Source organism: Centruroides sculpturatus, unplaced genomic scaffold, assembly GCF_000671375.1.
Source record: "Centruroides sculpturatus isolate CEXI.00-Female unplaced genomic scaffold, Cexi_2.0 scaffold977, whole genome shotgun sequence".
Classification (NCBI taxonomy): Eukaryota; Metazoa; Arthropoda; class Arachnida; order Scorpiones; family Buthidae; genus Centruroides; species Centruroides sculpturatus.
Window position 1 is genome coordinate 256,959 of NW_019385249.1, and position 25,677 is coordinate 282,635.

General features: G+C 31.2%; 1 protein-coding gene across 1 annotated transcript in view; it reads left to right on the forward strand.

Annotated features, from left to right (window-relative positions):
• LOC111636713 (T-complex protein 1 subunit epsilon-like) overlaps positions 1-25,677 on the forward strand; it is a 48,999-nt gene that overhangs the window by 8,289 nt on the left and 15,033 nt on the right. The window contains exons 2-5 of the mRNA XM_023382017.1: positions 13,887-13,947; positions 16,781-16,945; positions 19,623-19,821; positions 22,259-22,451. Coding sequence (XP_023237785.1) covers positions 13,887-13,947; positions 16,781-16,945; positions 19,623-19,821; positions 22,259-22,451 — 618 coding nt within the window. The remainder of the gene's footprint in view (positions 1-13,886; positions 13,948-16,780; positions 16,946-19,622; positions 19,822-22,258; positions 22,452-25,677) is intronic.

Consider the following 25,677-nt stretch of genomic DNA (forward strand, 5'->3'; position numbering starts at 1 on the left):
GAGAGACGATGACATCTGTCTATTATTATAATAATACCTAACGATAAAATAAATGATTTAGAAAAGTTTTTCTTGTTTAACTGCTTTCCCTATGACTTTTTCTGATTAAAAAAAAGCCAATTTTTATGTTTATAAAATATTTTGAATGAAAAATATTAAAATATGTACAAAATAAACCATTTTGAATACTCTTTTTTATTATTTATCAAAAAACATATAGTTCTGGCATAAACAATGTTGAATTTTAACTGACTTAATTTTGCGAACGCATCTTTTTTATTTATATGGATACCTTAAGGTCAGTTTTTGCGCTAATGTTGCTAATGCACCATTTGAGCGAAAAAAAATTGTTAAGGAAAAATTTTCTGTTAGCGAACCCTTTGTTAAATATTTCGAATATCACCACTGCCCGCGAGTTTTAATAGAATTTGTTGCCAATAAACATCAGTGGTGTAATAATAAACACAATGACGTAGCGAACATAACTGGCGCCCAGGCCGCGACACTATATTGGCGCCCCCTCCCCCTCCAGAAACAAATTTTGTTTTTCTTGGAAACCATTTGGCTCCCCTCTGCAAGTGGCGCCCGGGGCAAGCTGCCCCACCCTCTACTGAGAGGTTTTCTTTGTTTGTGGGCGATAGGAAATTCTGAAGTTCCTCAAGGTCAGGAAGCCTCAAAGGATTAACTTAACGTGTATAGCTGTTTGGTTGCAAAAATGGCACTTCTTACAAATAAAAAACACTATCAAAGAATTGTAGAATATTCCTGACAATGAATTGTATAGTGGAGAAATTAATTTTTAAGATGGTGGTGACAATTATTTTCGTGTGCCTGAAAATCCAGTGACTATGAAAATGCAAAAAACTTCGAGTTTAGGAGACAGTGCTGATGTTACTAATACACAGCGCTTTTGTGTTAAGAGAGAGACTTTGCAACTGTGATCATGGTCACAATGTATCACACAGAAGTATGATGCTTTTGTGGACATCAGCTTTTCTCTGTGACCAACTCAGATATAGATCAAAGTGATATGGTAGTTGTCAATGATTTATGATGACATTCATTACATTGCACCAGACAGAATTGTTTGGGATAGTTCTAGATGATTTTGAAAACAAAAAGTCCTGAAAGAACAGGTTATACCAAAGGGCAATATAATGCATACATATTATATAAGTTTATATATGATGGACAATTCCATTCACCAACACATTAAAAAAATGTACTGAAACATAAACTTGATTAGTGCTGAAAGTTTGACATCATCTATCAAGACAGAAGGATGAAACTTTGAAGACATACTTAAAGTTGCCCCCATCCCACCTTAGGTATGTCCTCAAACAACTAAGTGTAGAATTTAATCACATTTGGTGTAGATCAGGGGTGTCCAGCTTGTGGGTCGCATGCGGCCCAATAAACATGTAAACAAAACCAACAAATGTTTTAATTTTTTTATTATTTATTTATTTCAATGGCATAAACTCAAAAAAAAGTTTCACAAAGCCGTAAACCTTTATTCATATTTTATTTTTGAGTGGAAAGGAAATATTTTCAAATACTTGGAGGTGTGTGAATGAGGAAGGATTACTAAATAAAGCTGGAGTTGTAACTCTAAGGATTATAGACCCAAATTTGGGGAAAGGACAAAAGATAAAAAGTAGTGAGAAAGGTTAAATAGATTTTCTGTTATGCAAATATTGAGCCTTAATTTTCCAACCTTTCTCACTTTAACTTTTGTCCTTTCTCTCCTTTACCTGCATTTGGCTGTATAATCCTTTTGAGTCACAACTCCAGCTTTATTTAGTATTCCAGCATTGTAAGATTTGGCTACATTGCACTAAATGTGGCTACTATTTTTTAATTTGATGTAAAAAATATCATTTGGCACTTGGCTACTTTTTGGGCTACAAATTATTTATAAATATATTAGTTGAATAAAAAATGCACTTTAAAATGGTGTTTTGTCGCTTTTTATTAATTAGAGACTCAAATAAAACAAATATTTGTGTTTTTCAACTAAATTTTTATTTGTCTCTTTTAGAATAAATGAATTTATCTATTTATAAGTAAAAATTGAAAGTGTTTGTAGAAGTAATTTTTTAAAATATCCTTTTTTGTGATAAAGTTTTAATACTTACTATTATAATCTAGACATGTTAATCCTTGAATATACTTGTATATTGGGCCACAAGTGCGTATATATCCGGGGTGGCCAAGCTCCTTGATAGTTCGAGCCATTTTTCAAAATTTGAAATTTTTTGCGAGCTGCAATTAAATACGTATTAAAAAGGTATGCAAAAAATTCCAGATTATAAATTATATCCGTAGCAAGAGTGATACAAATTGTTTCCTCCAGAGCACAATGTCAACTGTCCATTGCAATGACAGTTTACAAATTCAAATTTGGTCTGGAGTCAGTCGATAACGGACGATTACGCCACTGTTTATGTTCGTTCGCGCAGTTTTCGATGACTCATATCATTCTTAAAACTTGGACAGAAATGAAATTTGTTACAACGTTGTTGTTAGTAATTTAAAAGACATTTTGAAACACATACGAAAATATAATAACACAAAAATGAAAAGGGAACTCGGGTACATTTATCGAGAGCCACAAATAATCCTTCAAAGAGCCACATGTGGCTTGCAAGCCGCAGGTTGGCCACCCCTGGTATATATACTTGTGACCCAAAACTCCTTGACTTCTTCCAATGTGGCCCAGAGAAACAAAAAGGTTGGACACCCCTGATGTAGATGCATTGTAGTGATGTTTATTGTGGAGGTGGCCTCACTCTGCCATTCTTCATTCCAGTCTCAAAAAACATGACCAAGCATTTTAAATTAATGTATTTAAAAAAAATTATTCTATAAATGTACAGTGGAACCTTGCTTAACGAGCATAATTTGTTCCAGAATCTTACTCATAATGCAAAACACTCGTTAAGCGAAACAATTTTTCCCATATAAATTTTAATTAATGTAAAATATAATAATGTGTTCCATGCCAAAAGAAAATACTCAAATGTTTTATGTATAACGTTTATTCAAAGAAAATTATACAATGTATATTGTTAACCTATTCGATGTTGAAATTTTTATTTGTTGCCTGTGATGCCATGTTGAATTTTTGTCGGTGTTAAGCTTGGGCGTAGCCAGGAAGGGGCATGGGTGGGCATGCCCCCCCCCCCCAGTTAACCTGGTGCCCTTCCCCTGAAAACTACAGCCAAAAAGTGTTGAGCCGATTTGCAAAAAGAAATAAGAAGCTGAAGCTAATTTAATTGGATGTAGTGTACCCACTGAAAGTCTAGATCAGGCATAGCCAACATACAACCCACGATTAATCTTTGAATATTGGACTTAACTTCAAATAATTGCTCGAATGGATCCGCGATAATTCCTTATATCCTCACAATGTGGTGAAGTGATAGAAAAGTTGAGAAATTCTGACCCCTAAAAAATAAAAAAAGGGGTCAATGGCTTTCTGTGTCCAATGTGAAAAGTGTAACTCTAATCTCTATGTACAGTTTAGTCTCTACGGGTTAAGGCATTGCAAGAGTTTGATATTATTGTTACGAGAAAGTATGATTAAAGGAAGTTTCATATTATATGTGTGTTAAGTTATTGTCGATTCCTATGGAAATTTCATTTTAATGAAGAATAATTTGAAATAATTCAATTTTGTGTCAGGCTGGCCTCTACTAGGTCCCCCCATAACAAAACTCTGGCTATGCCAATGGTGTTAAGCCTAAAATTTTTGTTTTTTTTTAATAATAATCATGTTTACTGTATCGTAAAAAATTATTTTTTTATGTTTCACAAACAAAATAAATATATTGAATAATATGGAAACAAAATAAATTATAGTTTAAAAGATCGTTTTAATATAAAAATTGTGACGCATAGCGACATCTAGTATCAAAAACGTTCCGATGTAAACACGAAAATATTCAGGATTGCCCATGCAGGTCAATGAGGTCAACACGAATATTTTCGGGAACAACATAGGACAGGTTAAGGAACACAAATCATCATTATCTTTTCTTCTAGTGTGGAATGAACTAATCTGGAATGTGCATTCAATTTGCAGAAAACAAAAAATTTGAAAAAATGTCTCATAAACTGCCAAGCAATATGCCAAATTTTTGGGCTATGTAAAGGCTATAATTAAATATTAGAAATTAATTAATTTGACTAGAGGTAGACAGTTATGCTTTCATTTTGTATTAAATTTAATAATTATAAATAATTAATTTTTAATTTAGACATTTCTAAAATTTAATGTGGAATTGGTCATTAAATTTAATAGAAGATGGCAGCATAACTGCCACCTCTAGTCAATTAATTTCTAATATTTAATTACAGCATTTACATAGCCCAAGAATTTGGCACATTGGTATGTTTATTGTATAACAGGCTACGGTTGTCGTTGATGTTTATATGTAATATGTGTGAACACAAGTTTGGAAAAATGTGTGATCACAAGCGACAGTAAGATGTTAGTGGAACAAGTGCTAGACACAGACTAATGGAGCGTGCACACAATCCAGGACTTCCCCTCTTCTCGTCACTCATTATGCAAAACATTGATTGTTAAGTGAGTCATTTTTTTACAATTTGTTTTGCTCGTTATGTGAGGTTTCACTGTACTTTAAGCTTTTATTGCTATAATTTAGGTAAGAGGTATGAGTGGATACAAAAATATTGAGCTTTGTTTACTTTAGTCAGAAAATTAAGGCTTCCTTTGTCAAAAAAGTATGTAATGGTTTCTATGAAGTAATAGGGTTTCTCTGGTTTGATATAAAAGCCACTCACTCACAATGGCTGGAGAATGTAAATTTGCCATAATTTTAGCAATATAAAACAGATTCGTTGAGAACTGTCAAACTTGCTATATGTGCACAAAGTATGATATCCATTTATGTAATTTAAGCCTTTCAAGCCAGATGTATATGGCCTAACATACAGCTTACTGTGGATTTTCAAAATAGAGCATCCACATTTGTCTAACTAGCCTAAATGCTAGTTATAGACTAGTGTTTTTCAACCTGTGGGTCGTGACCCCCAGGGGGTTGCAAAGCCTTACATGGGGGTTGCAGGTAAAAGAAAAAGACAAGTGTTTGTAGGTCCTACACTACAATAAAAGAAAACTACTACAATTTCAGTGAGCTTCTCTGGAATGTTTGGTTGAGTGGTGACGCATAAGCTTTGATGGTTTCATACTCTTGTGTGATAATACATTGCCGCAAATTATACATTGAGTTTTATTATTCATGACAGTAAACCCGTGTTTCAAGTAATTCTCGTCATAATGTCTTTTTTTTTTTTTTTCCGGTTTTGATTCACTTCCATCACTACCACTTGTACCAGATATGGAAGGCTACAATCTTTTGAAAAACTTATCCATTTTATGCTCGTGTAGAGCAAAACACAAAGACAATACAATCACGTCTGTACTTTTTGGCACACTTGGACAACTGACGGAAACAAAAGAAAGTGAGTGTATGTTGCTGCGTGGGCAGCGCGAGGCACACTTGCCTCCAGGGCTCTTGCAACTTTTTTCCACAGTACAATTGGTTTTTTGATCGATATTTAGGTGTCAACAGAAAGAAAATTAAATACTGTAGTTTTTAAAATCACTGACATAGTTTTAATATGGCCCTGGGGGGGTCGCCAGAATTTTTTAACTTGTAAAGGGGTCATGTATTCAAGAAGGTTGAAAAACACTGTTATAGACAATAGTGCTTTTTGTTGTTGTATTTTTGTTATTTACAGTTAATTTCATTAAAATGTTTCTTTTTTTTAATATAACTATGTGTTATAAGTTATAACAAGATAACTGTAAATTTGTAATATTAAATATTATTTAAATATCCTAAAAACCTTAAATTTCTTTAAACAAACCTTTTGGACCCCTTTTCATAGGTCTATGTAAAAGAATTACAGAATAGCCAAATCAATTGCATACTAAATAATTTCAAAACATTCACTAAATAAAAAGAAACAATACAATTTAAAATTGAGGTATGCTCACTCAGCAGTATGTAAATCAAAAAAACACAACACCTTAATTTGCTGCGAAATTTAATGAAAAAGCAAACGTTTTCAGCCAAATCTGATGGCCATCATCAGGCTAAGAATATTCGAATATAAATAAAATAGAACAAAAATTTAAATACAAATAAAAATAACGAATGGCATATATATATTAAATACGGAACCTGTTACCGGTGTAATTTTGCGTGAAAAAATCTTCCTTTCACAAACGTTTTTGAGCTGTCCAGATAGCTCTTCCTCAGGTGTAGAAAAAATTCCGACGGAACACTTCCAAAAATGGAACGTAGATATTTAAATAAAAAACGAATCTAAAAATAAAACGCAGATGTTTAAACAAAAAATATGAAACTCGCATAATGAACGATCATTAAGATGGTCATGCGCATTCGTGCGCTGATGTTGATATTTATAGATCGTTGTTTATGAGGGCCTGCCACGCTATAGAAAGATTAATCTCATCCTTCCGATTTATACATGTGGTTAGGTGTTAGCCTTGCAGATGGATATAGCTTCCCGCCATTTTAGATGTTCCAGGTGGGGCGTAGTGTCGATGATGTCAGCTTTGTCGAACTCCTGTTCTATATCAGGATCAGATGCAAAGGTGGTTAGGGCCGTGGTGTACCGCCCATGCCGAAGGTCTGCTTGATGCTCTTGTACTCTGTTGTTTAAAGATCGCTTGGTTGAGCCGATGTAGACAAGGCTCTCGTTACATCTGTTATTTTTCAGCGGGATAGAGTACATGCCAGGAAGCCTGCTATGAACTGGACTGCCTTTTCCATTTCTGAGGATGTTGTAGATTGTTGGGCATCTTCTATAGGCTATTTGTAATTGTTGTTTTCTGGCGATCTTCTCAGCGTATATCGCTTTAACATATGGGTTAAAGGTGACTGGGCGATCTTTAAACACCAGAGTACAAGAGCATCAAGCAGACCTTCGGCATGGGCGGTACACCACGGCCCTAACCACCTTTGCATCCGATCCCGATATAGAACCGTAGTTCGACAAAGCTGACATCATCGACACTACGCCCCACCTGGAACATCTAAAATGGCGGAAAGCTATATCCATCTGCAAGGCTAACCACCTGACCACATGTATAAATCAGAAGGATGAGATTAATCTTTCTATAGCGTGGCAGGCTCTCATAAACAACGATCTATAAATATCAACATCAGCGCAGGAATGCGCATAACCATCTTAATGATCGTTCGTTATGAGAGTTTCATATTTTTTGTTTAAACATCTGCGTTTTATTTTTAGAATTGTTTTTTATTTAAATCTCTACGTTCCATTTTTGAAAGTGTTCCGTCGGAATTTTTTCTACACCTGAGGAAGATTATCTGGACAGCTCAAAAACGTTTGTGAAAGGAAGATTTTTTCACGCAAAATTACACCGGTAACAGGTTCTGTATTTACTATTTCATCACCGGTGTCAGAGTGAAGTTTAATTTACTTGGCATATATATATATATGTATATCAGGTATATGTATGTATATATATATATCAGGAGTGGCCAACCTGCGGCTCTTTGAAGGATTATTTGTGGCTCTCAATAGATGTACCCGAGTTCCCTTTTCATTTTTGTGTTGTTATATTTTAAAAAATTATTATTGTTCCGTATGTGTTTCAAAATGTCTTTTAAATTACTAACAACAAATATGAAAGACTAAGTGCAACGTTGTAACAAATTTCATTTCCGTCCAAGTTAAGAATGATATGACTCATCGAAAACTGCGTGAATGAACATAAACAGTGGCGTAATTGTCTGTTATCGACCTATTCCAGACTGATTTTGAATTTGTAAACTGTCATTGCAACGGACAGTTGACATTGTGCTCTGGAGGAAATAATTTGTATTACTCTTGCTACGGATATAATTTGTATTCTGGAATTTTTTGCATACCTTTTTAATACGTATTTAATTGCGGCTCGCGAAAAATTTCAAATTTTGAAAAATGGCTCGGACTATCAAAGAGCTTGGCCACCCTGGATATATGTGTGTGTGTGTGTACATGTACTAGCTGTTACCTGCGACTTCATCTGCAGAGGTTTTGCAAGCAAACCCCATTTACATTCAATATTTCAATAACCATAGTAATTGTCATATAACATCTACCGCTGAAGAGAATTGTCGAGAATCAAACGAACTATTTTCAATTTGATCAATTTTCTGGAATGTTTACAATCGTTCTATAATCGAACCAATATACGATAACAAATTCGAATTTAAAACGGTTCAAACATTTTTAAAATCGAAATAGATAAAAATATTTATAACAATGTCTGAAATGTTATCAGTTTAATACACCTAAGTACTCAATGAAGACTAAACGTAGTTGAAAACAAAAAATCGCATCTAAAATAGTACAGTAGAAGCCGTTCTTCTGGTTAAGCCTTAATCCTCTTCCTCTCCCCTGCGGGGAATTTCGAAAAATCTCTTCTTAGTGTGCATTCTCATGGCATACCCTACCACAATGCAGATAAAAAGAAAAAATCGCATCTAAAATAGTGCAGTAGAAGCCATTTTTCCAGTTAAGCCTTAATCCTTTCCCTCTCCCCCCGCGGGGAATTTCGAAAAATCTCTTCTTAGTGTGCATTCTCATGGCATACCCTACCACAGCGCAGATAAAAACAAAAAATCGCATCTAAAATAGTACAGTAGAAGCCTTTTTTCCGGTTAAGCCTTAATCCTCTCCCTCTTCCCCCGCGGGGGAATTTCAAAAAATCCCTTCTTAGTGTGCGTTTTCATGACATACCTTAACTGTACCAAATTTCACCTCTTTAGGTTCAGCCGTTTGCTCTGAGCGATGATGAATCACCCAGTCAGTCAGTCAGGACAAGTAATTTTATATATTTAGATAAAGAAAAATAAAATAAAATAAAAATTATTCTTATAAATAACAAAATATGTATATAAATATATGCATAGGATAATTAAATATTAAAACGTTATTTAATAATACATTATATGAAATTCAATAAAATGCAAGAATATGCAAAAATACTAAAATCAAGGCATTAAATTAAGAGCTCTCTAATCGTTTGATTAAGTATTTCCAGGCCAAAGGCAACCCGTCCGAATCTCTAGAATTAATGCATGCATCATGTAACCTGCTCTTATATATTTCAATTTTTTCAGCACAAATTGCCAATGTTGGTGAATGTAATGGTTTAATTTCTTATTGTTTTTAATACTAAAAACAATAAGAAATTAATATAAAATGAATATAAAAGACTAATGTAAAGAATACATGAGCATTTAACATGGCATTCGAAGGGCTGCTGGCTCTGGAAACTTTCTTTGGTTCCATGATGGAGCTAAAAGGAAAGGAAAAGAATGGAATTGTTTGGCTAGATAAGCGAAGTAATGCTCACACAATGAGAAACAACATCACACTGAGCAGGAAAATGCGTGGGTCATCCTTTGTTTTTGCAAAATTAGCAGTGAGATCACGTGGACACACCAACGAAATCCAAGGCAACTGACGAAAACCAAAACAAATTTTTCTCGGAAAAAATCAACAAAAACTGATGTATTACTGTATTAGTTTATCAGAAGCTTTCATGTTAACAAAGCAGAGAGCATGTGATGCCCCATACACAAGGTGATGTCTGTTACATTGGACTTTTCTTTCGTGTAGTCAGAGCAATGAGAAATTGCACTCAGTCAGTACGGTCTCTATTTTAGGGGAGCTAGGGTGACATTAGGGTTGCCATTGGCAATTTCAAATCAAGGCTGGAAGTCGACAAAAATATTTAAGTGTCGGCAAAATCATTTAAAATATAAACAAAATTATATTTTAATTGAAAAAATATTATATAAAATTATTTTTAATATTTAGTATGTTTACTTATAATGATAAAATGCTTGAACAAAACCTTAAATATTTTTTTAACAATACTTTAATTTCTTTAAACAAACCTTTTGGACCTCTTTTCATAGGTCTATGTCAGGTTTAACAAGAAGATTCCAACTGCCTTAGTTCAGATCTTGTTAAACCTGATGCAGACATATGAAAAGGAGTAAAAACATCTGTTTAAATGAATTAAAGTGTTGCTGAAAAACTAATTGAGGTGTTGTTTAAGCTGAATTAGTTTTAGCTTATATAAAAGTGTAAAACAAATGCAATTTGTGTGATTCTAAGTAAAACTAATTATGTGTGCTAGATTTACTTTTGTTTTGAGTTTTAAAAAATTTATTTTTTAAGATGAATCAGTCTAGGCATTTGTTTGATTCTTCTTTCTTCAAAAAAGTTTGTGCAATTATACATTTAGAAAAATCTGGCTTAAGTGAATGAATTCAGAACTTTTGATGATATTTGTTTGGCTTGTTGCATCATTTGTCAAATCTTATTTAGTTTCAATATGATGGAATAACAGCATTTACAAGGCTTGCTGATTGCAAGAAGTGTATCTTCTCGTTTACCTTCCCTCTTCAAAGATGGCGACCCTAAGTGACACAATGGGATAGTTCTTTGAGTAAAAGGAATTTAATAAGTCGTAATTTCTTTGGAGGTAGTGTTGCATTATTGACTTTATCCAAAATAAGATTACAAATTTGTTTTGTAGTACACAATAAAAGTATGCATATTTACATATAAATGGAGAACTTTTGGTTTCTTTTGAAAGATTGATTCTGTATTTCCCAATCGGTTTTCCATTCTTAAGCTTGATGTTTATTAATTAATGAATGCACCATGCTCATAATGTAAATCATTAAGTTTTTTAAAGAAAAATAAACTTTAGAAAGTATTCAAAAGAATCATATTGGAATTGGGTGTTTTCAGCACAATCAGGAGAAATTTTGGTATTGTCCCATCACTAATGAAAAGGGAAAGATAAGAAGAAACAGAACAAGTAAAACGGCAAAGTCGTATTTGGGACAAGACTATGTCTCGGAGACTCACTACTAAGTGGAATCATTTTGATGCTCAAGTGGGTCTCATTCTCATTCTCCAATCTTCTTTGATGTTGCTGGTTTTGAGCGCAATCATTGAAACTTCACTGGCCACATCCACGAGGTTGATCACGATGCATTTTCAGTGAAATTAACCTATCCATGTTGAAATTTCTTTCCGTTGTGTGTCGGTCCAGGTTGAATTTTTGTTGATGCCTAACAAAAATTTCCTGTTTTTGAAAAAAATAATCATGGCTATTGTATCATCCGAAATTATTTTTTTAAATTTTGCACAAACAATATACAGTTTAACCCAATTATAACGTCATCGGATGTAACGACAACACTAATATAACGTCTTTAGCAGCACGGCTAAAATTTATACATGGCATGTCTTACCTTGTCCATGATGTCCATGTCTTTTGTTCTGCCAGTAAAAATTAACTGAGAAATGACCCAGGCAAATAATTTACTTTATTTGGATCTACTACGCAATATTTACAATAGTGTCGAGATATAATACAAATCCAAGATCATCATGGCTGTCGACTCGAAAGGTTAACTAACGTAAAGTGAAAAGATGTCTCTCCTCGTTGGAGTTCAGGAGCAAAGTGAGGTCAGAGGGAAAAGGTCACACAGTGGTGCCCTCTGCCCTACATGTCAAATTTTTACCGGTTTCACGATTTTACTATACTAGATAATGTTAAAAAAAAAAACCACTTGTAACAGCATAAAATCGTTTTAACGTTATATTTGAAGCACTCCCAAATTTACAAAATCAGATTACAAATTTTATTTAACAGAAGAAACTACGTGTTCAGTCCTAAGGTCAGAATTCACTTCTTAGAATGACTGTGGGTGGTACTCTCCCCCACCTGGGCCCTTAGTCTCGAGTTTTTCGTGTTGTACTCAAATTGACGTCATCGAACTCACTCGTGTTACTGTGACTCACATAATCGGTAGTCTCGAGTTAGACCCATCGAGCGAGCTCGAAAGGCGAGCGGAAGTAGGTCATATTCACTTGTTTACGTGTATCGTTAAGCATGATGGGATTATTTACAATGCATCTGGGTTTGCGACTATACTGATTCGACCAATCAACTTTACTGTAACAAGTTGTAAACAAATCAACGTGAATTAGTTTACACGTGTTATAGTTAAAAGTTTTGTCCTATAGCAAAATGGAAACCTCCAATATTTTATTTTAAAAAAGAAACGAAGAACAAAAAGAAGTATTAGTAACATATATAGAAAATAATAAGAAAACGAACAATATAAAATTCGACAACGAATTTACAAGAAAAAGACAATTTGATTTGTGGAGAGAATTAGTTCTAATTATGTATTGGAGCTAAAAAATCCGCCGTGTAATGGAAAAAGTATTTTAATTTAATCCTTTTTTCATATAGTTTTCTTCCTTGATCTCGTATTAAATTGTTTTGTTTATTAAGATTATTTATTAATCAGAACTTAACACTAATGATTAATAAATAATCTTAATATAGTGTCTATGCTCTTAATAATTTATACATATAATTTACTATCATTATAATTCTTTTTGTCGATGAATAAGATACTTTTTATTTTTGGAAAAATTTGCTATATAATTTTATCAATTATGAATTAAAATTTTTTATTAGTGATGACTTGACATAAAAAGAAATGGCATCTACTCGTGTTCGAAAAATTCGTTGACATCTTAAACAACTCTTTCGGCTATTTCTAACGCTTCGATTGCCATCAGAATAGCGTATTTGTCAGCCATTTTCACTTTCGTGTAGCGATCTCACATGCTCGACTCAACGTGAGTAGCAACTCGCATGGTGAGATGGGAAAGCATGTGAGTTATAACTGGAGACTACCGATTTGACGTCAGAGTGTGAGATGGTACCACGTGACACCTTCAACACGTTGGGAGTTGTAACACGAAAAACTCGAGACTAAGGGCCCTGACTTCGGTGGGGTGAGGTGCCTGTTTGTAGAAGAGGGTTGCCATTTTGTATTTTATTTTGACTCAGTACTCGGTCCCCTAACTACCTACAAGTCTAGATTTTTTTATGCACAAATTATTTGGGCACCTAATACTCTGTGCCAAATATCAACTCTCGACATGTACTCCTTCATACCTCTAAGCTGGTAACATAAACACGCAGGAAAATTTTATAAACAAGACATAGTCTTGTCAAAAATATACCAAAAAAAAAGAATAAAAATGTTATTTGAATATTCATGCAATGCTTGATAAGCATTGCATGAATATTTTGCAGATTCATTAAAGTTGTTCACTTATTCTCTGCATAATGTCTACTTTACTGAATGCTAATTACAGTAAAGCATCGATTATCCGACTCAATTGGGGACTGGGGTTGGTCGGATAATTGAAAAGTCGGATAACCGAAAAGTATGAAAAAATCCATTATTAGTGTAGTATATTATTATATCCCATGTAATTAGTATATTGCTATTAACCTACTTCACGTTGAATTTTCCTCCATGTTAAGCCTATCAAATTTTTTTTAAAATAATAATCGTCGCTATTGTATTGTTAAAAATTAGAAAATTAAGCCTCGTTTAAATACTGGCTCCCTTTCATGGTTGATCCACTGTTGCCAGCTAAAACACGTAAAAATACTATTAAAGTAGCCAAGACATAGCCAAATATTGTAGCGCCACATCACTAGCGGACATTTGAATTTGCCGACTATAACGCGGTTGGTTAACCGAGGTGACGGTTAATCGTGGGTCGGATAATCAATGCTCTACTGTAGTTTAATAAATTGTTTAAAGTTTCAATAGTTTTACATAGATTTTCAAAAATATAGAGAAAATAACTAATATTTTGCATATAGAATCAATTAACAAATTTTAAGCATTTGTAACAAATAATTGTTTTGAATGTTTTTATTTTTTTAATACTTTGTTTTTACATTGTAGTCCCATATTTTGGCTGGTCGAAGTGTTGCAGGAACACTTAGAACTTCCCTTGGTCCTAAAGGTAAATATTTCACTTTTCTTACCATTTCATGAAATAGCTAATAATGATTAACATTTTCATATAATAAATTAACATGTTGAGAAGTTAATGTGCACCCTCTATCCATAATTTGTATGAGAGACTGTTCCAAAGTATCACAGGATAGTTTTTTTATTTACTTTACAATCAGTTGGAGCAGTGTTTCTCAACGGGGATGATATCACTTCCATGTGGACGTTTTTCCATGTTCAGGGGGGCGATTAGTAACAATTTATATTTTGGGGGGTGAAAAAACAATTTTCTGGGCGATATAGTAAAACATTGAATTAAGAATAATTAGATATTTTATTTGTTATATCGTACAAAAATTAAACAAATAACATTATATAGTCACTAGTCTATTCGATGCAGTACGAATTTGGCATTAGCCTTGTCTCTCGGCATTGGAATTTTGTAGTGAAGGGGGCGATGATTCGTTAGAGGTTGAGAAACACTGAGTTAAAGGATGTATTAGTTCCTTGTTTCCTCTTGTTTTACCACTGAGCACTTTTTGACACTTTTCCTTTTTTTGCACCCAAATTGTGAGTTTTTCTATTTCTATTTATAAATCAGTTATTAATAAAAATTATTAAATTTTTAATTAATAATTTTTTGCTATTTAAGTGCCTTCTGATGTAAAATAGTGGTGTTTAATAATAATAAATAATTGATTATTGATATGATATTTTCCAATATAGAAGTTGAGAAAATGAATACTGGCTAATATCTTTATTGATATTGATATTAGCCAGTATTCATTCCCCTTGATATCAGGAATTAATATTGAAATTTATAAAGGTAATTAATTTAACGGCCCAATGCTAACAAATTTTGAAATTACAAATGAAATATGTTGACAATTAAATTTAAAATTAAAATTATAAGTATGGTTCCAGCATCAAGTTAGGCTGGTCCACACTGGGCCTATAATACAGTAGAGCGTCGGTTATCTGAAGGAATTCCAGTCGACAAATTTAAATTTTTGCCAGTGCTGTGGCGCTGTAATCTTTAGCTGTCTTGGGCTACTCAAATATTTTACGTTTTTGATACTAAATTAACTTCTGAAGTATAATTTTTTATTGTCTTTATATTTTTCAATATATTTATTTTGTTTGTACAAAATAAAAAAATAATTTTTAACGATACAATAGTCTTCGTTAGGCTTAACATTGACGAAAATTCAACGCAAAGCGACATGCAACGGAGAAAAATTTCAACACAGGATAAATTAATATATTTTTTCGTACATAATTGGTTATCCGAAAAATAAGTTATCCGAACAACCCCAGTCCCCAATTGATTCGGATAAATGACGCTCTACTGTATATAGTGCTATAACACTATACTACAGTGAGATCACTATATCCATGATACACAAGTGTTGTATGAGTTCCACTTGTAAACTTGTCAAAACTTACTTTGACCACAAGACTGATGGAATTTTGAAAGTGTTTTTTTTTTATGTGCATTTTATTGTTGATTCAAAAATGGAGAAATAAACATATTAAATTTAAGAAACTGTAAATTATCTCAGCTTACACAGATTAACATGGGTTTTGTGTGAAATTTGAGAGGAAGGTGTTATTTTCAAGGTCAGGGTAGATGGTTAGTGTAGCCCACATTGACTTGCCACTACTACTGCTGTCAATAAGTTGTTAATTCTTTTTTGTCTTGTAAATAAAAATCACTTCCTGATTTCAAGTCAGTCAAATTACAATTTTGTTATTTTATTGTATGCAGAAGAATGTTTTCTGTAATGTTCATTTAACAACTAGTTTTGTTAGATTTGATTAATTTTATATTTTAGTCACAGTTTAACTGGCATTCTGGTCTCCCTGGTTTTTATGCAGCATGCCAGTTATTCTGGGAAAATACTGTATATGAGAATAGTAGAGGTAGATAACCAGATTATTGTAACAATTTTGGAATATCAATGTTACTGGTATAACAGAAGAGATCTTTTGCCAAAACCTGGCTAAGTAATATTCACAATATACTAAAATTATATGGAATTGCTTTATAAATCTTTGAGGATAATGATAATTGGAATTTAAATCATGGAATTTCAATGAATATTTTTTTACAGCATCAATATTGAATGATCAACAGTATTTTATCCTTAGTATAGTGATATCCTTTCTATCCCCCACAGAATAAGCTATAATTAATCTAAATATTACAGTAATATTCAACTAAAGAGACTAATTTTATAAATATTTACAATTTGATAAATCTCAATGGAATAGGTTGTGTAAAAATAATAACTTTAATATCTATTACATTTTAAAAGAATGTTAGTTTTGCAATCAATGAGAGAAAGATTTGTTATTAATCAAGTTTAAAAATAACAACTTGTAAAAACTGGTTAACTGGAATAAACTATCATCACAAAAACCAAAAACTGACAGAAATTGTAAAAAAAATTCCATCTCTTGTTGGATTTAGAATGTTAAGTGCCTGAATATATCCATTTAATATGGAGAAAAACATTTGCTAACATTATTTTTTTTACCATTAATGGTTTTTGTGATGATAGTTTATTAATCAAGTTTTTACAAATTCTACTGATATAAGTTTTCATAATAAGTCAAAAATTTGTACTAAAATATTTAAATTTTTATGGAAATTGAATATTTGTTTTAATTATTTACTTCTTTAATTTATGTATTTCCCCCTGTAGCAGAGAAAAGCCTGTCTTGAATGAAGTATTTATTGATTAAAAATAATTACAAAAATAATGAAAATTTGTGATTACGTCAAATAATTTTATAGTCAGTCGTTTAAAGTATTTTTTACAACATGAACATTTTTTTAGGTCTTGATAAAATGATGGTTTCATGTGATGGTGACGTAACAGTTACTAATGATGGCGCTACAATTTTGAAAATGATGGACGTTGAACATCAGATAGCTAAACTCATGGTACAGCTATCTCAATCACAGGATGATGAAATAGGAGATGGCACTACAGGTGTAGTTGGTATGTATTATATTTTCTTTAAATGTATTAGAAGATATTTAAATTTTAATTAACTAGTTTAAAATTTGGAAGAAGATTACAAACAATAAAATTAAATTTAAAATTTTTGATTCTTTTAGAAAATATATTCCTGGCAATAGTGATTTTCACTTACTGTAGTTCAGAATTAAAAATTGCTCATTAATAAATAATTAGTAAATTAGTTAGAAAAGCACATTTATTCAGAATTTGTAACAAGTATTATAATAGTTAGACATGTCTAAAGTTACAGTTAGGACTGAAATTTTTTATATGTAATTTTGTAGGGGACTTGAAATTTATTATTTTAAATTCAAATACTGTTTAATAATAATTAAAATAGCATTTAATCTAACTGTGTGTGTTGTGTGAAGGCAACTGCCTTATTTGTGTTTTTGGGCATTTCTCAGATACTATTATTTATTCTGAAAGCATTGTACAAATTTATCATTGAAGAATAATTGGATTTTTTTTTCTTTATTTTATCTAGTGAATGCTGCATGAAATTTTTTCCATTAGTGATTTGAAAGCAGTAATTCCCATATCCATTGGTTTACATGGAATATTCATTGTGTTTAGTAATAGAAAATAGGCTGTATGTTCTAGTTTAAGATCATTTGTTGTGTGATGAGTCATTGTCTAGAAGAAACAATATTTGACATATAACTCAAATTTATCAAACTGTTTAACTCGAATGTGGTTTTGATATAGTAATTTTATAAACTCTTTAAAATTTTAATTTGTATAATTTAATAATAATAAATAATTGATTATTGATATGATATTTTCCAATATAGAAGTTGAGAAAATGAATACTGGCTAATATCTTTATTGATATTGATATTAGCCAGTATTCATTCCCCTTGATATCAGGAATTAATATTGAAATTTATAAAGGTAATTAATTTAACGGCCCAATGCTAACAAATTTTGAAATTACAAATGAAATATGTTGACAATTAAATTTAAAATTAAAATTATAAGTATGGTTCCAGCATCAAGTTAGGCTGGTCCACACTGGGCCTATAATACAGTAGAGCGTCGGTTATCTGAAGGAATTCCAGTCGACAAATTTAAATTTTTGCCAGTGCTGTGGCGCTGTAATCTTTAGCTGTCTTGGGCTACTCAAATATTTTACGTTTTTGATACTAAATTAACTTCTGAAGTATAATTTTTTATTGTCTTTATATTTTTCAATATATTTATTTTGTTTGTACAAAATAAAAAAATAATTTTTAACGATACAATAGTCTTCGTTAGGCTTAAAAAAATTTTCGTTAGGCTCAACATCGACGAAAATTCAACGAGAAGCAACACGCAACGGAGAAAAATTTCAACATAGGATAAATTAATTCGTATATTTTTTCGTAGACAATCGGTTTTTTGAAATATCGATTTTCCGAACCACCCCAGTCTCGAATTGATTCGGATAATTGAGGCTGTATTGCATATAATGTATCCTATGCATTCCCAATCTGGGCTGCTCTATTGGTAAATAAGATGGAAAAAATACAGCTTTGGTTTTTAACCACACATGTTGTCCATGCGAGAATCCTTACTTCTCGCATGGACAACTGTATGTGGCCAGCTCACGCGTCTGGAAACTTTCTGATTTATTCGTGTACGCACAGGACGGAAAAACAAAAAATATTGTGTATCCACAAGCACTCCAATAAATAAATAGAATTGAAACGACACTTTGAAATGTTTTTCCGATGAAAATGAATAATAATAATAAGTTTCAATAAAAATGATAAAATGTAAATTTAATTTTATCATAACGAGNATAAATACGTCAACACTGAAATGAAAATCAGTCTGGCATAGGGAAAATCGGGGAATTACACCGCAAAATGGTAAATTGCATAGTGGCGTTATTGTGAATCAGCGTAAACTGAGGGCTACCTGTATTGGGAAAGCATTTCTTGGTAGCTTAATTAACCATTCAGTTAAGCATTTTGGAGTTTCTAGACAACACCAAAAAGTTCACATTGACATGCTGATTCTATGTAATAAGACCCACGAAAATATCATATAGATAGTTTACTATGAGTCACCAGTAAACCAATGCACGGAATCTTAATTTTTAGCTGAACTTTCATAACTTGAAACTTACAAAAATACATAAAATACTAAGGTATTTTTATTAATATGTATATATTAATAAATAAGTCGACTCCCCTCCTGAAAAAATGAGTTCACACCACACAGCTTACTGTGTAGTGTGAACTTATTTTTTCAGGAGGGGAGTTGACTTATCAGACATCTAAACAAGTGTGGGACAGAAAAAGAATATCAATTTATCCAGTGGTGACAAGTTAAAACGTGAGATTATGGCATTTTGACAAATTTCTCCAATTAATGTCTAGACTTACAATAAAATGGTGTAGCATTTTGGCTAACATTTTTATGGCTATTGCTGTAATATTATTATTTTTTAATGAAAATTTCCTCTGAGCCTAGTTTGTGCAATTGGACATAATTTGCACTTCTTCAGATGCATATATATTTGAATATACATCACAAATTTTTTTTTATTAATGAATAAATTATTCAAAAAGTACAGTTTTCTTGAATAATTTTTCTGATTGAAATAAAATATTTTTTATAAATGTTTATTTTAAAAATCGTTATATATAAATCTGTGTGTTTAATTCAGTACTTGCAGGTGCCTTGTTAGAGCAGGCTGAGCAGTTATTGGATAGGGGCATTCATCCAATTAGAATAGCAGATGGTTTTGAAATGGCTGCAAGATTTGCTATGGATCACTTAGAAAAAATCAGTGACAGTTTTACTGTTGACTTAAATAATTTAGAACCTTTGATTGAAACAGCAATGACTACACTTGGTTCTAAAATGTAAGTATAAATTTTTTTTTTCCAATTCTGATTAATTGCTCCCATCACTAGTTCTTAATTGAGAAAACTTCAGATTATTCAATTACTATTTTACCATAGAATATGTAAGGTTTAAAGACAAAATTTTATTATCCAGAATGGAATAATGTACAAGCTAATGTACAAATTATGAGAATTGTAGAATTATGAAAACTCCCTCTTTCAATGGAGTTTAAAGATAAACTTGGAAGAAAATACATCATAGTGGAAAGTCTAGCTGTGAAGTCTTCAAAATTTGGTAGACCTAGTGGCACTTTACTTGATTCATAACAATTTTAAAATATTTAATTGTGGGAGCATCTTTAAGGCTGAAATTACTCGCTTTAAATTTAGCAAACCACTTTCAAACAGTTGATTCTGCTACAACACTCCCATCATAAACATCACATATTTTTCTTTGCTGTTTGTACAGCATTTTTGCCTTTACGATAGAAGAAAAAAAAACTTAGAAAGTGCATATTGTTCACATTCATTTTCAAAACAAAACAAATTAAATGATATTTGAATAATCTTAATGGGCTTTTTTGTAATTGACACGTCTTAAGGTCATTTTTCATAATATTCATATACAATTCTAATAATTTTTGCTTCAATCAGTGTCTCAACTGTTGGCTATCAAAAATCACTATGAAGTTTCTGAGTTTCTGAATAACTCAATAATTTATTAAATTATTTTATCAAGTATTTCATTTTTAAAATATATAGTTATCTAAGTTATGTTGATACATAAAACTGATATGATTTTTCAAAATGTAAAATTATTTAGGTTCGTAGATAAATAGGTTCAATTTGGAATATAATATAGGGTGTCCACAAAAGATCTTTATTATACAAATTCACAAGACAAAAATATAGCATTTTATTGAAATGCAGTTTGCAGTAGAAAAAAAGAATAGCTCAGAAAGTTTTTCATTAGTATAAATATTTATAACAATGCTAATGGCTTGCAGAATTAAAAATGGTAACAGGAAAAGGTATAGTGTGTATTGTGGTTAGTTAACCACTCTGCAGTGATTGACAAATATACCCATCGAGGGCGATCACGTGGTACTGGAGAATGACATTGATACCCGCAAAAAAATTTTAGCCAAAAATTATCACAAAAAAAAAATTCACATATAAAGGAATTGTGTGACAATAAAGAAAGATTTTTTTCTTTACTAGATATAACTGTTTAAAATTTTTTTTTTCTGAAATGGAAATGAGAAAAACATGTGGAAAAATTCTTTAAAAATTTTCCATGTTTATTCTCCACTACATCGTGATAGCACCATATCTGCCTAACCCTCTCTACAAAGGTTAAAACAAAATCACTCTGTGCCAAGAAAGTATTGTGTGATTTTCAGAAAGATATCACCAAGTATCCCTTCAATTTATGTTTGGATATAAAAATTTAAAGAAATTCAGCACTTAAAGATTCATCTAATGTCAATGGGTAACTATAGCATTTCGAGTGCTGAACAATTTTCTTAAAACTTTTGCATCCAAGAATGAATTGAAGAGACATTTGGTGATGGTTTTTCTGCACTTCCTGCAATATTTTCTTTGCATAGTTACAGCAATTTTGTTTCAGCTAACCACAACATTGTACTTTTTCGTATATTGTCATTATTTTTAATTTGCAAGCTGCTAACAATATTATAAGCATTTACATTAAAAATCTTTTTGAGCTATTCTTTCTTTTACTACAAACTTCATTTCAATAGACTGCTTCATTTTTTGTCTTGTGAATTTGTATTAGTGATGTGCCAGGTATCCGTATCCGTGGATATCCGAGGGAAAAAAAAGATCCGTACCCGTATCCGTTACTTTTTAGCGGATCTTTAACGAATCTTTTATCTTAATGAATTTCATTACTTATATGAAATTTTAAAGATAGGTAGCAATAAAATACTAATAACTTCAATTCAAATCATTTTTTATTTCTTAAAATCACATATTTGGCACATTCATATTTCAAAAATTTTATCATGCAAAATTCATTTACTATCGTAAAATATTTCCGTATTATACTACTAAACTTTTTTGTCGACATTGTTTTTATTTTAATTTAACTCAACACTCTCCAAAGATACAAACATAATCTATGCTATCCCACGCTCAGTGCAAGTCAAAATATGTTGCGTTACTAACGAAAAATGTCAACTATCGGTCCAAGGTCACAAGCATCGGTGCCGACTGAGTACGAAAGTTGAGATCCGTATCTGTATCCGTATCCGTGGATATACATTTTTAACGATCTGGCACATAACTAATTTGTGTAATAATAATAGATCTTTTGGACACTCCCATATAATATATATATTTATGCCATAAACATGAACTCATAAAACAAATAATTAAGTTAATAAATAATCTTAATATTTTTTGTTAAATGTTAACCTTTTTCTATTTTAAGTGTAAATCGTTGTCTTCGTCAATTTGCTGAAATTGCAGTAAAAGCAGTCATGGCTGTTGCAGATTTGGAGCGTAGAGATGTAGATTTTGAATTAATTAAAGTAGAAGGAAAAGAAGGTGGGAAATTAGATGATACAACTTTGGTTCATGGAGTTATTGTAGATAAAGATTTCAGCCATCCACAAATGCCTAAGGTAACTTTTTTATAAAAGCATTCATAAGTTATTGATAAAGACTAAAAAATTGAAAAAAAAAAAACTAAACATTAAAATCAGTAACATTGTATAATTTATTACTAAACATATTTAGGATATATTTTTATGACAGTTATTACTTTCAAGGAATAATTCAAAAATTAGTAAATTTTTTAAATTTAAAAAGTACAGTGGTGCCTCGTACAACGTACTTAATCCGTTCCAGCTTGCAGGTGCCTTGTTAGAGCAGGCTGAGCAGTTATTGGATAGGGGCATTCATCCAATTAGAATAGCAGATGGTTTTGAAATGGCTGCAAGATTTGCTATGGATCACTTAGAAAAAATCAGTGACAGTTTTACTGTTGACTTAAATAATTTAGAACCTTTGATTGAAACAGCAATGACTACACTTGGTTCTAAAATGTAAGTATAAATTTTTTTTTTCCAATTCTGATTAATTGCTCCCATCACTAGTTCTTAATTGAGAAAACTTCAGATTATTCAATTACTATTTTACCATAGAATATGTAAGGTTTAAAGACAAAATTTTATTATCCAGAATGGAATAATGTACAAGCTAATGTACAAATTATGAGAATTGTAGAATTATGAAAACTCCCTCTTTCAATGGAGTTTAAAGATAAACTTGGAAGAAAATACATCATAGTGGAAAGTCTAGCTGTGAAGTCTTCAAAATTTGGTAGACCTAGTGGCACTTTACTTGANTTGCTCGAGTCACGTAACGGTCAAACAGAAAGTTCGTTATTCGCAGCGTATGTTATACAAGGCACCACTGTACTCTATTAGTCTACTAATTAAATTTTTTTTTAACATTGCAAAAATTTTACAATAATTACAGAGTATAGCCAAAACAATGAATTTTTATTTACAGTTTGTGTTAATGAAATAACTAGCTACAAATAAATACAGACAAACTAAATTTTTTTAGAAGTTTTTAAGATGTTTGTAAAGTTGTAGTTTTTTCAACTTTGTTTCATTATTAATATATTGTAAATAAGTTATTTATTTCATAGATTTTTTTATTTTTATTTGTAATTCATAAATGAATTTTTTATAAAGTTATAAAGGAAAAAATAACAAAAATCAATGCAAATATAACTGTAGTAATTATTAATAGAAAATTCTGAGTAACTATTATTGATGTATAACAGAAATCAGAATTAATTTTGTTCATTAATTTATGTACTTGTTTATAAAATATAAATAAGTTAGTTAACAAATATATATGTACTGTCTTTTCAGCATGTTATAAAGGAAATATTAAAGAAATATTATAAAAGAAATGTGTTTTTATAATATTTCTTTAATGTTTCCTTTCTATCTTTTATACATCACATTGATTTCATTTGAATTTCAAAATTTTATAAATTTTGTTCAAAAATCATCACATAAGTGCAAAATTTAATTAAGAACTATTTAAAACTCATCAATGTATCCATTAAGTTGTGTTCTTAAAATACATTCTATTTCACCTGAAGACAACATTTATACAATATCGAAAGTATTTGCGTGCATGAGAATTATGTATACTAATGCCATAAAGACAGTACGTATATATTTATTAATTAATATTCATTTGGCATTTTGTGTGTTTATCAATTTTATTAATATAAATAAGAGAGTAAAAAGTTGTTTCACAATTAATTGCATTTATTTCTGAAATATCAGATATATACATAAAAAAAACAAGGGTGTTTCAAAATTATATAAAAAAGAGTATTTTGCAGTTGTATTTTATCTGATTTTATAAAACATAAATTTATCACAGAATTTATAAAGGATTCTACAAAATATTTCTTGTTATTTAATAAAAATTATACAATGCATTTTAGTTATTCTTGAATTTTGATTTATCATTTACAGAAAATATTTATATATTAATACATTTGAAACAACAGTATTTTCTGTAAAATGTTAATTTTAGGAGAAATTTAATGATTTATGAGAATTTTTAATGCAATATAATTTAACCAAATACTTCTTAGATTTATATACCTGTATGTGTACAGTAATTACAGAGTATAGACACATGTATGTACTGTACATATATACAAATTGTTCAGTAATTTATATAGTATAAATATGTATATAGTAAACAATAACCCAATATATTCATATTAACTAACAATCTGCCACATCATCAATCAGTCTATTTACTATCTAATTAGTTATTAGAGGTAGGCACTTAAGCAATCATCTCTCAATAAATTTTTAATAATTAGAATATTCTATAAGAAAAGCAGCTGGAGTGTGATTTGAATCTGCAACTTATGCTTACCATGCAGATGCACTCGGGACATTCAAATTTTCAATGCCGACTCAGCTCTGATCTCAACGTTCGTTAAAATTCGTTCCTTTTTTCAACGTTCAGGTAGCGCTGTTGTCAGCGCTGACTCAACACACTCGGCACTCAACAGATATGTTCACTGCTACTTTCCAATGAATTGTGGGTAATTGGTAAGACATTTGAATGGAATCCATCTTGCTGAGAATGGAATTATGGGAACTAAAGCACTTCGTACTCGAGTTGGAATGTCGTTGATGACGTCAAATTGTTGACTTCAACACACAACACACGCGTTGAAAATTGGAATGTCCCGATTGCGAGTTATGCTACCTAACCTCTGTTCAACTTCTCTTCCAGAGCTATTAATAAATTCAGATATAGCCATACTGGTCACTCTTTAGATCAGGGTTGTCCAACACCCATTAGAATTTTAATACGGTAGAAGAAAAAGCCTCTACTGAACTAAAATTCTAATGGGCCAAATTAGAAATTTACGTATAATCACTGGACCAATTTATATATTTTTTTTTAAAGTTCAAAATGCGATTTAATAACAAATATACAGTAGAGCAACGATTATCCAAAATAATTTGGGACTGGGGTTGTTTGGATAACTGATCATGTATGAAAAAATATATTAACCTATCCCCTGTTAAAATTTTTCTCTGTTGCATGTTGCTTTGCATTGGATTTTTGTCTCCGTTAAGCCAAATGAAAATTTTTTTAAATAATAATTGTGGCTATTGTATCATTAAAAATTATTTTTTTATTTTGCACAAACAAAATAAATATATTGAAAAATATAAAAACAAAAAAAATTATATTTCAGAAGTTAATCTAGTATCAAAAACACTTTGATTCAGCATGACACATGTCCCATCACACAGTCACACAGTCCTCAGAAAAACACTACACAAA